This window comes from Aedes aegypti, chromosome 1, assembly GCF_002204515.2.
Source record: "Aedes aegypti strain LVP_AGWG chromosome 1, AaegL5.0 Primary Assembly, whole genome shotgun sequence".
NCBI lineage: Eukaryota > Metazoa > Arthropoda > Insecta > Diptera > Culicidae > Aedes > Aedes aegypti.
In genome coordinates, this window is record NC_035107.1 from 64,458,674 (window position 1) to 64,475,351 (window position 16,678).

General features: G+C 42.4%; 1 protein-coding gene across 1 annotated transcript in view; it reads right to left on the minus strand.

Annotated features, from left to right (window-relative positions):
- Positions 1-16,678, minus strand: part of LOC5564999 (N-acetylgalactosaminyltransferase 7) — a 47,927-nt gene that overhangs the window by 12,072 nt on the left and 19,177 nt on the right. Inside the window, exon 2 of the mRNA XM_021838287.1 lies at positions 7,385-8,033. Coding sequence (XP_021693979.1) covers positions 7,385-8,033 — 649 coding nt within the window. The remainder of the gene's footprint in view (positions 1-7,384; positions 8,034-16,678) is intronic.

Sequence of the window (16,678 nt, forward strand, 5' to 3'; positions counted from 1 at the left end):
TATTTTGGACCCCCTAAGGAAGTGATTTTAGTTTTGTGTCGTAATTAATTGATTGCACAGCGTAACAATGTCAAAGAACATGTCAAAATGTAGAGAAAAACTTCCTCTACGAGATAAAAATGCGCAAACGGTCATGTAGGATCCAAAAAACGTCGAAAATAATTGAACTGTGAAGCACTGTTTTTCATTATTTTGGACACACCAATACATTTTGGACCCTCAAAGTATATATTTTGGACCCCCGGCATTTTTTTATCGTTTGGCGACAAAGTCCATGACACTGGATGTATAATATGCTTGCCCATAGTCTAATCAATCGATCGACAATGGAAAACCGAAGAAATTCTACGCTTTTTGTCCAGAAATTTGAAAAAAGTTTTTGTTTACATTTGAACAATTTCTGACGGCTCCAATTTCTGTGTGTAACGTGTTGTAACGGTTGCATAAATGCACGGATTAAATTAAATTAATTTCAGATAAAATAAACACATTTTCTTTGTACAAACGGTTGATGCAAGTGCGGAATAGTCCTATCTTTTCAAATGGCATGCAAATTGAGTTGGTCTTTCGATTTAAACTGGGAAATTTGCAGGAAAACGGCCAAGGGGGTCCAAAATATATTGCCCAGGTAACCATAAGCCGTATATCGGGCCCTTTCAGCCATATACGGCTAATATAGTGCTATTTAACGGCTTATTGGCATTATATCAGCCGTAAATCAACATTTTGGCCCAATATACGGCTTATTGGTTACCTGGGTGGTTACCCTACTACGTACTACTACCAGGGTGTCCATTAAAAATCAGTTTTCCGATTCCCGGATTTTTCCCTTATGCTCAAAAGATTAAAAAACGGATGACTAAAAGATCCTGCACCTTGATATCTTCTTTTTTCCTCACACAAAATGGTCAAAGTGTAAGCTCTTATTCTTGGCTTGGGATTATATTTTTCAGCCAGCTATAATTTTAGATATTTGATCGCTTTTGTTACAACTTTTTTTGATTAGAAGTTGAGTGAATTTCAAAGCAATGGCAAAATTTGCATGTATTATAAAATTCATATTTTATTTTCTGACCTAAAGATTCTGGTCAAACTACTGCTTAACACGGCTTCTGCTAAATCACTTATACAGGGGATAGGCAAAATGATTGAGATAGGCAAAATTTTGCCCAAATTCAAATGCTTATAACTTTATGAAAAATATGAAAAATTTGGTCCAGTTTTAGGAACTTTCTGGTCCATGCATATTTGCCACTGGACACCGGAGATGTTCCGGATTTTCTGAGGTCATGTCCAAATGTCATTTTTTCTGTCGCTTGTATTTTTGTGCGGTGTAAAGTTAGATAGATGTTTGCAATTTTCCTAGAAACTAGAACTAATAGGAAGTTGAATGCCACTGGACGCATTAAGATTGGTTGGAAATCTTCAGAAATATGACCATTTCCGTAAAACTGGTTCCGGAAAGCATGGTCAGTCATGTTTGTATTTCAAATCATGTAAATATTATCCGGAGCTATATCCAAGCGGACAGCAACCTTAAAAATGATGTTTCCTGCAGCGTATTCAGAACCATTAGATGCACAGACCACTCTATAGAAGGTTCCAGGTACCCCGGGGGAAGTGGTCAATTAGGAACATATCCGGAACCATATCGATATGGGCATCAAACTTCATGATTTTCAAAGGTTATGCTTTCCGAAGCATTTCCAGCATCACCGGCTGCCATGACCACTTTATAATAGGTTCCAGGTGCCCCGGGGGATGTGGCCAATTCAAAACATGCCCGAAAACACATCAATATGGGTATAAACATCAAGATTTTTGAAGGTGATGCTAATAGAAGTATTTACAGCGCAACTTATTTATACGACCACTGTATAGTAGGTTCCATGGGCCCTGGGGGATGAGGTCATGTTTCGAATTGGCCACATCTCTAGGAGCCCCTGGAATCTACTATAGAGTGGTTATTACATCATGTGGTTCTGAAAATGATCGCCATTTTCCAAGTCCCATGGATCTTACTGTTTATGGTAGAATGTGATTCTAAACAGATGAACGGACATGTTCCGAATCGGCCACATTCCCCGGGGCACCTGGAACCTACTATAAAGTGGTCATGGCAGCCGGTGACGCTGGAAATGCTTCGGAAAGCATAAACTTTAAAAATCATGAAGTTTGATGCCCATATTGATATGGTTCCGGATATGTTCCTAATTGACCACTTCCCCCAGGGTACTTGGAACCTTCTATAGTGTAGTCTGTGCATCTAATGGTTCTGAATATGCTGCAGGAATCATCATTTTTAAGGTTAGTGTCCGCTTGGATATAGCTCCGTATAATATTAACATGATTGGAAATACAAACATGACTGACCATGCTTTCAAGAACCAGTTTTACGGAAATGGTCATATTTCTGAAGATTTCCAACCAATCTTAATGCGTCCGGTGGCATTCAACTTCCTATTAGTTCTAGTTTCTAGGAAAATTGCAAACATCTATCGAACTTTACACCGCACAAAAATAGAAGCGACAGAAAAAATGACATTTGGACATGACCTCAGAAAATCCGGAACATCTCCGGTGTCCAGTGGCCAATATGCATGGCCAAAGAAGTTCCTAAAACTGGACCAAATTTGCCGTCGACTGCTTCCAGATGCATCCAATTTCATCCATTTTTCATAAAGTTATAAGCATTTGAATTTGGGCAAAATTTTGCCTATCTCAATCATTTTGCCTATCCCCTGTAATACGGGAAAATATAATTTCAAGCTGTCGAGAAGATTACAAACTGATGGTGGGTTATGGGCACAGTCAGACCCTTGAGCTTGCAATATGGGTTTGTATATGGGAATGCCATTGACGATTTGTAAACTTCTACGAGGTTTTTCGAGTCCCAACAGGGCGCGTACACCGGGTTGCGGATAGGAGCAAAGGGAGATCAATAACATCTACTTAAAATAATAGAGCAAAAATCCGTTCTATGATTAAGCAATGTTTAGCGGTCTCATATGGTGTTTTAGTACCTTAATTTTTTTCACTCACTGGGAATTCTGACTTTGGTGATATAGGGTGTCCCAGAAAGTATGGGCACGACTTTGATAACGAATATCACAATATTTTTCCAAACAAATAAATATTTTTATATTTTTGTATTTCCTAGGGGCATTTCAAATGTTGCTTGTGAAAATAATGTTTGATAAAATAACCTTTTACATTGAAATGTTTGACATTATAAAATCATGCTAGCCAGCACAGACTCTACTTTTGTGTTTTGTTGGAACTTAACTTAAATAAATGTATATATATTGCATCCAAGATGTTTCACAAGAATTTTTGTTCAAAATTTTACTCGGCTTTGCTAGAAAACGTTTGACAAAATGGTAAAATTTTGAAAAAATCGCTAATTTTCCTCTCCACACAAGATAAATTCACGAAATCAAAACTTTTCAGGTATTTTCAATATGAATAAAATGCTTTATTTCATATTTACTCATATCAAATATCTATACTTTTGGATAGGCAACAACAGTTTTAGACTTTTACATGTTTTAACGGATATACAATTACTTTTTTTTACCCTTTTAAAAATCGACCACAGCTGAAATTCAAATTTTATATACTTAGGTTTATAATTTCCAATAAAATCAGTAATAGTCTAATTATTTATCGTATCAGCAATGATGAATATATTTTTTTCAGATTTTTATTGTACGTACTTTATGACAGGCACAAATTTTATACAACAAAGTCGTTCAGAAATAACGCGATTTGTGCAAAACTCATAAGAGGAGCTTCCACAAATGTTACATAATATACAAACAGGTGATGAAAAAATCTCTCAAAATTCAAAATCTGCTCCTTATGAGTATAAAATGTGTGAAAATCAGAATATTATCTGCACAAGTCTCGAAATGGCAGTATGGTAAAGTCGTGCCATTACTTTCTGGGACATCGTATATCAATAGTGACTTATCAGTTAATAATTAGAATTAAATAATACTTAACATAAAAAAGGTGCAAAGCAGCTTTATTGCAGTGCTAAATAAAAAAGCATCAATTTTCTATACTTGACAAACTATTGAAGATAATCAATGAGCAAAAGAACTACCAATTAGGAAAGTCACATCAGCTAACTCCATACACATACAAATGTTAGACATAGGGTCATGGCGAGCATTTGGTATGTATGATGATGACTGATTCTTACCTAATAAGGGTACTGGAAAATTTATTTACAAATTATTTATCTACATCGGTCTTACGAACCGAAAGGCTCAGCTATGCTGTAAAATCGTTTTTTTTGAAACTACTCATGAGTAACTGCAATATAACTAACGGAACGCAAGAGTGGGTGCGTTACTTTTGGGACGTATATGTAAATAGTACAGTAAATGGAACACTTGACTTTCTTCAGACCTAGAACAGTAGTACGACATAATAGATTCAACTTTATATAGATATTTTTTTTTATTTGTTTGTAGGCATTTGATATATAAGATAGGTTTTAATTTCCATAATGACAATGAACATTCAATTAATGAAACAGTACGTAATTAAGAAAATGACATCACACTTCATATTTCTGCTACATTAACGACGAATCTATTTACTTTTCAAACTTGAAGATCTGTATGAACAAAGATGTTTTCGGCTAGTGAACTACCTTAGACCTAATTTAAAATTTTAGGCATGAACGAATATTTTGGACTCCTTCCTGATTATAACTTTTTTATACAAGAGGCAACACTATTACGATCATCCACCATACTTTTTTTGTTGGAAGAAAGCTATCCTCAAATTTGGCTATTTCTTTTGCCAGGCTAAATTCTAGCCAATGCCATAGAACGTTCTTGGAGAATTGCTTCAAGGAATTCCACATAGATTGCTTAGAAATTCTTCTTGAAATTCTTAAGATATTTTTCCAGATATTCCTTCAATACTTCTCAATGAACTCTTAAAAGATTTCCTCCAGAAGCTCCTCATCTCCAAGATTCTCTAAAAATTGTTAGAGAATTTCTTTCAGTCTTAAATATTTCTTAAAATAGCATTTGGATTTCCTAGAACTATTTCAGGAATGCTTATAAAATTATTTTTCAGGATAACATATTTTTTTCCAAATTGTTTTCCTTTTTTTTTTCTTAGAATATCTATGATAACTCTTCACAATGATTCGTTACAGTTAATATTTTAGGATTTTGATATGAATTACCCCTAGTTTTTCTCCCCGAAAAAATAACTTAATATTCTTAACAGAATGCATTCAGGGCTTGAACAATGCGCTGATTAAAAGGTTTCCAATGTTTCTCTTGTACTTGTCGTACCTTCAGCAATGCTCCGAGGAACTCTTCTAAGAATTCATCTACGAGTATCTCTAAGTAATATCACAAATTGTCAATAGCAGGGCTGGGCAAAAATCTGAAATTCACTCAACAGTAGCCACACAAAGCCAATCACAGTCAGCGAAGCCAGTGAAACTCACGTCCATCGCTGCTGTATACAAAAAGCCTTGAAAATTGCAAAACACCCGTTCCTGAGGGCAACCCAAAATAACTGTAGAAATATGTTCTATTTTCCGCTGCATTTCCCGCATTAAGAGCCTTCAATGACACTAACGTTTTAGAAAATTATTGCACCCAACATAGGTTACTTGATGAGATTCACGTTTTTGAACTACTGTACTGGGAAAGCCACGTGATTTTCGCGAAATTCAAGCTTACTACTATTACCATTCCCAGCACTGGTCAATAGATTATCAAGATTATTTCAAATGATATTCCTGAAATTTCTGCGTTTCAATGATTTTCTGGATTACTAAAACTAATCGAGAAACTTTGAGAATTATCCTCAGAATTTCTGGAGAATTTTCTGGGTCCTGGTTCCTTAGTCGAGTGGTTAGAGTCCACGGCTGCATAGCAAAGCCATGCTGAAGGTGTATCGATTTAGCATGATCAATTACTTTGCAGACAATAAATTCGTTTGATGTTCTAGTATTGATATTTTTTCCCTGACCTCAAGTGAAATTCCCTGATTTTCCCTGACTTTCCAGGTCAAAAATAAATTCCCTGACATTCCCTGACTTTCCAGGTTTTTCCAGGTAGTCGACACCCTGAATTCAACTAGAGTTTGTATCCTTTGACAGCTCCACGCGTATTTCGACCTCAACTGTAAGGCCATCTTCAGTGTCGTGTCTCCAGTGCAAAATGCAAAAAAAAAGAAAACATACTAGCCTCCCCCATTATTGACATCAATACCGAGATGTATGACATTCTCGCTGTTTAAATCAAACGATTCATTGTTGTTAGAATCACGCATGTTGTTTGTTTCAAACAACAAAGTGATACATTTCAGGTCCATGTTTGTTATGCTAGGAGTCATACGCATGATGTTTGCTATGAGAAGCGTGGATTGTTATATTTTCATAAAAACTGACAAAACGAACAAAAAAAAACGCTGCCCTAGGCCATGTCTTTCTTCCGCCTGGTAAAAAGGCGGTAGGGGTAGACAGGGTAAGATGAGCACCCTAAGGAAAAGCTCGATTTAACCCTACTCAAACATTCTTTTTTTGGGGCTATCCATGAATCACGTGGTCATTTTTTTTAGGAACCTCCCTCCCCTTCGTGATCTTTTGACGATACAAAAAAAATCATCGGTCACCCTCTCCCCATAGATGACCACGTGGTCGTCATATCAATTTATTAGATAATTAATTAGAATCTCAAATAATTTACTGAAAAACTTCGGTAAAACGTCTCAAACAAAGGGTGCTTATCTTGCTCCGCCTAGCCCTACTACATTTTAACACATAATAAGGGATGATTCAAATATTATGTTACGCACAATTTGTCAATTTTAGACATCTTTTTCCCCCACGTAATAGTTTTCATATGGATTTTTTTTTGTTGACATAGAGTATCTTTGTACCTGCCACATGATTTACACGTTAATTGATAACTGTGAAAGTGCTTATAAGAATACAGAGCTGAGACGCAAATTCTGTCTCAATTGGGACGTAATACCACAAAAAAGAAGAAAAGCAAAAAAAAACGCGTTGATTCATTTGAGCACGATTTACCCCAGATTCTACAAATTTTATGCCAATAAATTAGCTGATATTGGTGCCGCTTATTGGGCCATCTATAAAAATGAGATAGTGATTTTACAGCGACAAAGCATTATAGATTTCGAAACCATTGCATACCTACTTATATCGAATAGACAGACTAATTGCAATATACAGTAATTCAGGTAGAGTTACCTGCGACTCTCTTAAATATCGTCTCGACAAGAACGTGCTCATCAAGCTATACAATGATTACCGTTAGATTGCACAGCTGACAGCTGGCCCTTGAGAAACAGTAATGGAATCGAACAGAAAAAAACTCACCTGTAATGATGCCCATCCGCATACACCGGCCGGTACTCGAACGTCTTATGGTCAATTCCATCAATCACCGGCACCGTCATCACGGTTCTATCCCGATAGATGGGCGCCAACAGCGGAGGCAGCCAGTTCGTATTCACCTCGCAGTGGGCATCCAAATACACGATAACTTCCCCGGTGGCTTCCTTGGCCCCTCGAGACCTTGTCCGAATCAAACCCTCCCGCTCGACGTTCCGAATCAGTTTCACCTTGCCATCGAACCTCTCAATGTAGTTCTCCAGCTTTTCTTTGAGGTCTTCCTTGTCGGAGAAGTCGTCCACCAGGATGATCTCGTGCAGGACGTGCTTCGGTGAGCGGTTCAGGACCGAGTGGACAGTTCGCATCAGCACCGAGAAGCCCTCGTTGTGGAACACAATGATCACGCTGGTCGTGGGCAGATTGTGCGGGTAGTCCCAGTGCTTGCACTCCTCCAGTCGGGTGTCCCGGATGGTTCGATCTAAGGAAATTGTGTCCGAAACTACAATGTTCATGCCATATTCCATCTCCGCATCGGAGGCCCGATTTTGCTGATCCTCCGGCAGAATGTAGGCCTTGCCCCCTTCACCGGGGCCATCACGACGATCGACTTCCTTCGGTTCGAAGTTGCCCAGTCCTAAAACAATGGGATTAGAGAGAGGTATGTAAGTTATTTGCAGCGATTTCAATTCCTCCCCCACCCAGCAGAAAAAAAAGAAGCAACATGCGAAACAAATGCCAGCCTATTCGACTCGCTTCCATGCACAACGAGCATCATCCCTCTCGCAGCAAGGCAAGTTTCCCAACCGCTTGGGGAAGAAGAATAATGCAATAAACCAGTGTTTCCCAAACGGTGCTCCGCGGACCCCTAGGTTTGTTTAGCGGTACCCAGTTTTTTATATATTTTTTTTTATATCTGGATCTAGGTTAAAATTTGAACTAGAACACAAAATTTCAAAATTGTCCTTGCCTTGGGGGCTAGCGGTCATTGTGTAAATTGGAATGTCATTGGAATTCTGGAAAGCTGCCGTTGTGTAATTTGATACGTATTGGAATCAGTTTTTAATTATTTATAATATCAAAATTAAAGTATTGGAGCGCAATAAAAATGTGATATAATAGGGTCCTAAAGCCCTGTCCCAATTTTAGTGCCAAACGCTTAAGTTTAGGCCAAAAACACATGTTTACTCAATTTTATAATGTTTTCCGTTGGTTTAAGCCCAAAAAACATTTTTTTAGATTTTGTCACGTCCTTTGGCTTAAACTCAAATTTTGAGTGTATTTTGTTTTCCGTGTCCCTTACGAAATGTCAGATAGGAACAACCCCAGTGGTCGAACTAAAACCCCTGTGGTGTTTTTGTCGACTAAGCGAACGTCAAACATGATCTTAAGTGTCAAAGTTCATTTATGGACCAAATTTTTTAATTAAAGTTTAAACATGATATAGCCATTATTTGAGCGGGAAAAATTGCTAAAGTAGTTACAGTAACATGCTTTTTCGTGTTATTAAATAAAAACAAGATTTCATTAAAAATTTTAGGACCCAATTAGAAATTTTGGAGATGAACCAGCCACGGGCTGAAAATCTCCCTACACTGAGCCAGAAATTGCGTACGAATTTCATAAGAGAACGCTTGTGAATTGATTTCTTGACTGGTTTTCTCTCTTTCATAAGATTCTTATGAAATACAAAACGTCCGATATTCACACTGAGGAAACGGAACGTATGAGGTACATAAGATTTTCTTATGGAATAACGACATAAGAAGTATTTTGTTCTTCATTCGATAATCTTATAAAATTCCACAACAGACTTATGAAACAATACTCATTACATATACAGATATAATCTCATAAGAAACTTTTTGGTTATCATACGCATTGATCATTGGGTTCCATAAGACAATCTAATGGAGTACGATTTTCTTAACAATTTCATACGAAAATCTTATGAAACACGTGGAGCGATAGTAATAACATAATATTCACGATAGAGACTCATAAGCGCGCGTATGACAATGATTAGTAACACTTGTGAAAAACAGTCGACTCCCTATCGAAAAACACGTAAGAATTTCATACGAATTTCTTATGGAATAAAGACATAAGAAGCATCTAATGAGACTCATAAGAAAAACTTGTGAACTTCCATCGATCATTGCGTTCATAATATAAATGGGTATAATATCATAAGATACTCTTATGAAGGATCATAGATATCAATTAAGGAAAATAAAGATATTCATAAGATCTCTAATGATAACGACAAGAATTTCTTGTGCAATAAAGCTAATAATAATAATAATAATAATAATAATAATAATAATAATAATAATAATAATAATAATAATAATAATAATAATAATAATTTTTTTTTTTTTATTTTTTGTTTATTAGTGACACTTTACACCAGAAGGGTGCATTCGTGTCAAGGAAAAAGAAACCTAATTTATTTATTTACAAATTCACACATGACATACACATAACATTTTACATCTTTCTGTACAATCCTGTATCGTGTAGATATTTTAGTAATTTTTCATTATTTTCCTTAGTATTATTCAAAATTTCATTTAGGCTAAATGAATCCATGGCGTATTTCCGTCTTTCTTGCTCATGTTTTCTGCAGTGCAGAATAATATGTCGCACATCAAGTAAAGTTCCGCAACAGTCGCAGTTTGGTGCAGGTTCCTTTTTTAGGAGAAAAGTATGTGTGAGCCGGGTGTGTCCGATTCTCAGCCTGGTTAGGACGCGTTGGTCGGCCGCATTGCCACTGTCTAACCACCTTCGCGTATCCTGTTTAACTTCCCTCAGCTTGTTGTCCCTAGTCTCGAACCATTGACTATTCCACCGGTACCGTATGGCTTGCTTTGCTGCTCTCAACGCATCTTCGCCGGGGATGGGAGTGTCGATAGTCGGTTGCTGTCTTGCTACGTTGGCCAGGCGATCGGCTTCGTCATTGCCGGTAATGCCGGCATGTCCCGGGATCCAACAAAACCTTACATTTTTATTTCGTACTATGTCTTCGATCTCTTGAATCCACGGGTGCTTGGATGCTCCTGCCTCCAGGGCCTGCAGGCAACTGGCTGAATCCGTAAGTATCGCCATTTCGTTCCGGATGTTGGGGATAGAGACTGCCATCTTCATAGCATACGCCTCTGCAGAGAAAACGCTGCATTCTCTCGGTAGGCTGAACATCCCGGAAAGACCGTTGTTGAAAAATGCGGCTCCTACTGTGTCTCCGCTCTTTGACCCATCAGTGTAGACGACGGTGGAGTTGCGGAAGCGAGTCGATAGAAGTTGCTGGACGACGGGGCGAACTTTCTCCGGTGGGTCACCGGCACGAATACTCCTCTTCACGTCCCATATAATCGAGGGTTTCCGTCCGTTCCACGTACGATCGCCTTGTCTCACAAGATGGCCGACAGGAGGGAGTGCCGTATCTGTGATTTCCTCTAGACGATCCGAAGCGCGCCGAATCAAAGGAAGGGTGTTGTTTCGATTGTTCTTTGTTAGAATGCGAATGGCTATTCTCGCTATGCACTGAACCGCCAGCAGCTCAAAGGGTAAAGTACCCGCTTCGGCCATGACCGAAATTATAGGGCTGGTGACAAAGGCACCGGACGCATATCGAACCATTTTATTATATGCCGGAGCGAGGGTCTGCAACGTTGCTGGTCCTCCTCGGCTTACCAACCCGATACCGTATGTCAGTTTTGCAGTAACTAACGCCGATCCGACTTGTAGCAGACTTGTCCGACTGCCCCGCGGCAGTTTGGCTCCGATCATCTTCAGTATTCTTAGACGCGACTCGCATGCTATCTTCACCATCTTACAATGGGGCTTGAACGTCAAAGTCCGATCCAGGGTGATTCCTAGAACCCTCAACCGGTTGGTTTTCGGGATGGAGACTTGATCAACGACTACATTCCGCGCCGGTTCCCGACGCGCATTCGGGCTGCAGTAGAAGATATGCGACTTTGCCGCAGACATCGAGAAGCCGACGCTTTTCGCCCATTTACATACAGCCTTGACGGCGGTCTGCAATTTTTGATGCACTCCTTCGCTTTTAGCCCTTTTTACGACGAGAAGGATGTCGTCGGCGTACAGGAGTATGTCAACTCCATCCGGCAGTACCCGGAAAATGGGCTGCATCGCCACCAGGAACAGCGTTACGGATAACACTGATCCCTGCGGCACACCATTTTCCAGCTTGTGTTCACTGGACGTGTAACCACCCAACGACACCTGAAACGTTCGCTCCGAGAGGAAGCTTTGCAGAAGGTTCATCATCCGACCACGTATCCGCCATGATGTCAGGGTGCGAAGAATACCGTGTCGCCAGGTGGTGTCGTATGCCTTCGACAGATCCAGAGACGCTATCAAACAGTGTTCGTCGGCGTTTGGTATCGACCTCTCCAGCTCGGCGAAGTACGTATCGGTGCCGCGTCCCACACGAAAAGCGTGCTGACGCTTGTCAAGTCGTCCGTTCGACTCTAGCTCTGTGATAAGACGACGGTTAATGATTCGCTCGAGTGTCTTCGCCATGCAGCTGGTAAGCGAGATAGGACGGAAGGCAGCAGGACCGGAATCTTGGCAGTTCGATTTTGGAATCGGGACAACAAGGGCGTTCCGCCAGCTAGCAGGAAACTCACCGTTGCGCCAGATTTTGTTCAGCAGCCCCAGCAGTACAAATTTTACGGACACGGGAAGACGTTGAAGCAGCGGGTACCCTATCCCATCGGTACCTGTCGAGGCGCCTCGCCCTTTGTCGAGAGCCCACAGAAGTTCGGCTAGGGTGATGTCAACGTTGTACGCGTCGCCGGTATTAGACGAAACATCTATGGACTCTCTCTCAGCTGCCATCTTCGCCATCTGAAACGATGGAGGGTAGCTGGACGTCGCCGATCTTTCGCCGTAATACGTCGCCAGTTCTTCTGCTACTTCTTCGGGGTTGTCCGTGAAACCGTTAGGCCGTTTGAGGATAGTTGAGCGTTTCTGCCGATTTCCTCGCAACGTGTTAACCGTCCGCCACAGTTCGGTCGTTGTACTGTGCGGGGAAATCTTCCCTACGAAGCTTTCCCACGATTTCTCCTTCGCTTCTTTAATCGCCTTTCGCGCCTCCGCTTTCGCTGCTTGGAATTCCGCCAACGCTTCGGGTTGATCTTGGTTGACCTGCTGTAAACGTCGGAGTGACCGAAGACACTTTCGTCGTCGACGAATTGCCGCCTTTGCCTCTGGGCACCACCATGGTACCGCTTTTGGACCGATTCGGCCACTAGTTCGCGGGATGGACTTAGACGCTGCTTCGATTAGTTTTTCGGTGAAGCTTCCTACATTCCACTCGACCTCTGGGCGGATGGTTTCTGCTGTAATCCGTTCGTATAGCTCCCAATCAGCCCGATCGTACAGCCATTTTTGTCGTGTTGTTTGCTGATTCGACCAACCAGGTATGGATACTGCAATCGGGAAGTGATCGCTACCGTGCGTGTCTGTTAAGGTTCGCCAGGTGAACCTCCGAGCCAGACTCTCTGTGCAGATGGTCACATCGATCGCTGAAGTGTTGCCCGAAGCCGGGTCGATGCGGGTAGCTGAGCCGTCGTTCAAGATCACCATTTGCTTCGTCAGGGTTGTTTCGGCTATGAATCGCCCAAGCGCGCTTGATTGGTGCGATCCCCATGCGATGTGGTGAGCGTTGAAGTCTCCGAGGAGTAATATCGGACCTTCCAGCTGGTCGAACAATTCATCCAGTGCGGTCTGGCACTGAGCTGAACTCGGTGGGACGTATATCGACACAACGGTTGCCTGGATCGGCGCGTGAAGGCGAGCAGCAACGAGATGCAGAGAGGTATTGACTTGGATGCGTTCGAACGGTATGCCTTCCCGGATGGCAAGGCCTACACCATGTTGCCAGTAGTTAGCGTTTGTAGACTGTAGCAGCAACGTGTAGTTTCTGCCAACGAAGTCTGGCGGAACAACAGTCTGGTTCACCTTGGTCTCCTGCAAAGCTACGACGCACGGTTCGAGGTCGGAGATTAACAGCTTTAGCTCGCTGATGTTGGCCCTAAGACCACGGATATTCCACTGGAGGGCGAAGCAGCCTCCGGAGCGACTATCCGTAGCTGATCGTGTGGTGGATGACGAGGTTGACGTTCTTCGGATCGGCGGGTCTGTTGTGGGAGAAAGAGGGAGTGCGGTAGCCTCTGACGATGAAGGAACCAAACTGTTTCTGCGATGAACTCTCGAAGGGCCTTCTCCGGGAGATGGTGGTGATGCGGCGTACCCTGGAAGATAATCAGGCGCAGCAGCAACCGTTTGGGATTGGAATTTAGAAAGACTGACCTGTGGGACGTCTTGTCCCACAGTGCCAGCCATTGCCGAAACTACTACACGATTGCTTCCAGAAACACCGGCAACAGCCGGCACTGGGGAAAGGCTTTGTGTAGTATCGTCGGTGGGATGGTTGTTGAATACGAGGCGGTAGGTTGATGCTGGTTGATGTTGATTGGTATTTGCAGTGGTTGGTGGTGTTTGGTGGGTGTCTGAAAGTATTGCAGGCGCGGAAGTACCTGATTGAGGTAGGGATAAGCGAAAACTGACCAGTGGGACGTCTTGTCCCACAGTGCCAGCCATTGCCGAAACAACTACACGACTGCTTCCAGAATCACCGGCAATAGCTGGCACTGGGGAAAGACTTTGTGTAGTTTCTTCGGGGCGGTTGTTGATAGCGAGACGATTGGTTGATGTTGGTTGCTGTTGATTGGGATTTGCTGCGGTTGGTGTGGTTTGGTGGGTATCTGAAAAGATTGCAGGCGCGGCAGTACCTGTTTGTGGTTGAGAACTCATAAGACTGACCTGTGGGACGTCTTGCCCCACAGTGCCAGCCATTGCCGAAACTACTACACGACTGCTTCCAGAATCACCGGCAATAGCTGGCACTGGGGAAAGACTTTGTGTAGTATCGTCGGTGTTCTCGTTGTTGGTTTCGATGCTATTGCTTGATGTTGGTGCAAAGTGGATGTTACCTCGGTGGTACTGCAATATCGTGGTGTCGTGTGGGATTCCATCGGCTACGGAGGTGAACTCGTCATCAACGGGTTGGGGTAAGACGTCCCGGATGACTCCTTCAGCCTGCCGTACTTGCGTCGGAAGAGGTACTACACTTTCCCTACTTCCGAACCGAAAAGTGTCGTTGTCAGTGTTCGTGCGAGGGTCGTCGTTGTATTCCGAACGTTGTTCAAGAGTGGAATTATCGAAGACGCTGGTTAGGGGGTGTCTCCGATACCTCAGACTCTTCGCCGGAATACTCCATCTGAGTCAGGTCATGGGTAGTGGGTGCGGTCTTCTTCGGGGGCGGGCTGGTATCTGGCGAGGTGGCTGGTTTGGGGTAGACGAATTTTGGAGGTCTTCCGCGCTTGGTCTCCTGAACGGCCGGGGAGTTGTTCCTTGAGCGTGTCATCGGGCCAGCCGTCGACTGGGCCACTCGTTGCTCTCGGCTGTGGCGGGGCTTCTCAGCGACGACGGTTTCGCTCACATGATGCACTCTCTCTGGGTTAGACTGCTGCTTGACCTGCTTGATGAAAGCCATCATCTGCTCGATCCTCTCCTCTTTCTTTTTGTTGTCTTCCTGCAACCGGGCGATTTCTTTATCTTTTTGGAGCATGGCCGCTTCCAGCTCCTTCAGCTTCCTCTCAAAAACGCTCTGTTGGGCCGCTACCTGGGCGAAGCTACCAGCTTGTTGCTCCACGCGTTTTCTGGCCTCCGGGAAACTCAGGTTTTCGCTCACTTTGATTTTAATCACTTGCACTTCCCTTTTATATACCGGACACTGGCGATTGGTTGGCCGATGATCACCCTTGCAATTTCGGCACGAGGGAGCTTCACCGCATTCTTCCCCGTGGAAGTTCTGCGAACAATTGACGCAGCGTTGCGGTCCAGGGCAACGAACACGAGTGTGCCCGTAGCTGAAGCAGCCGTAGCAGAGCATCGGGTTCGGAAAATAGGGGCGAGTAGCGACACGGAGCAAGCCAACTTTCATATACTCCGGGTACGTGGTCCTACAGAACGTAAGGATCAGTGCCGGTGTATTGACCCTTTTGCCACCTTCATTTCGGGTGATACGCTGCACACGAATCACCTTCTGGCTAATCATCTCCGTCAAGATGTCCTTTTCCTCCATCTGAATTAGGTCCATGCAGGAAATGACGCATCTACTAATGTTCAAATTGGGATGAGGGACGACCTCTACCTCAGTCCCATCAATTAGCTTCGTTAACTTAAGTAACTTGGCTACTTGGGCTGGGTCGCGAACTCGTAGGGTGTATTTTGTACCCTGCGCTTCGGATTTTGCGCTCTCAATAGGTCCGCCGGCACATGCCTCAACCGATTTCCCGGTAATGTACGGGTTAATCGGTAACGCTACTCCGTTTTTCCCAGACAGTTGCAGGAACGTCAACTCACCAAATTGGTTCGTTGGGTCCATGTACTCCGGTACTCTACGTTTGACAGTCCCACCTGGGTCGCCGCTACTAGCGGCCGCCATGTTGATTCACGTGGAAAAAACTTTCACTGGCAACGGTCACCCGTTACCTACCCCAATTGGCGATGAAAAAATAAAAGGAAAGATCCTACCTTATTTTTTCCTCGGACGTAGAGACTGATGCCTAGGCGTTCCCAAAATTTTGTGCCGCACTGTAGACACTACTGGACACTACTGTAGTGAACCCCTGATGAGAATCGCTCACTTTCTCAATTCCAACTATTTCCCAAACTTCCGACACTTTTTTTTTTGTTTCAGCGAAAAACAATTCAAGCACACTGTGCACCACCGAATGCTGAATGAGAACGGCCGGGGAGCCGGCTGACGGCGATTTGTTTGGCCGTTTCAAAGCACGTGGGTGTCACTTTTTTTCGCCGTTTTCGGCCGGTTTAACACCGATTTTCACCAAACCTTCACTGTGCACTTATTCTTCACCACCGCAACCACAGATTCACACGCGTTTCGATCGCGAAAACCGCGAAAAACTCGGAAAAACACCTGGTTTAACTCGAACGCGTGAACGAAGACAACCGGTCAACACAGTGTGCTGGAACGATCTGAATAATAATAATAATAATAATAATAATAATAAATAATAATAATAATAATAATAATAATAATAATAATAATAATAATAATAATAATAATAATAATAATAATAATAATAATAATAATAATAATAATAATAATAATAATAATAATAATAATAATAATAATAATAATAATAATAATAATAATAATAA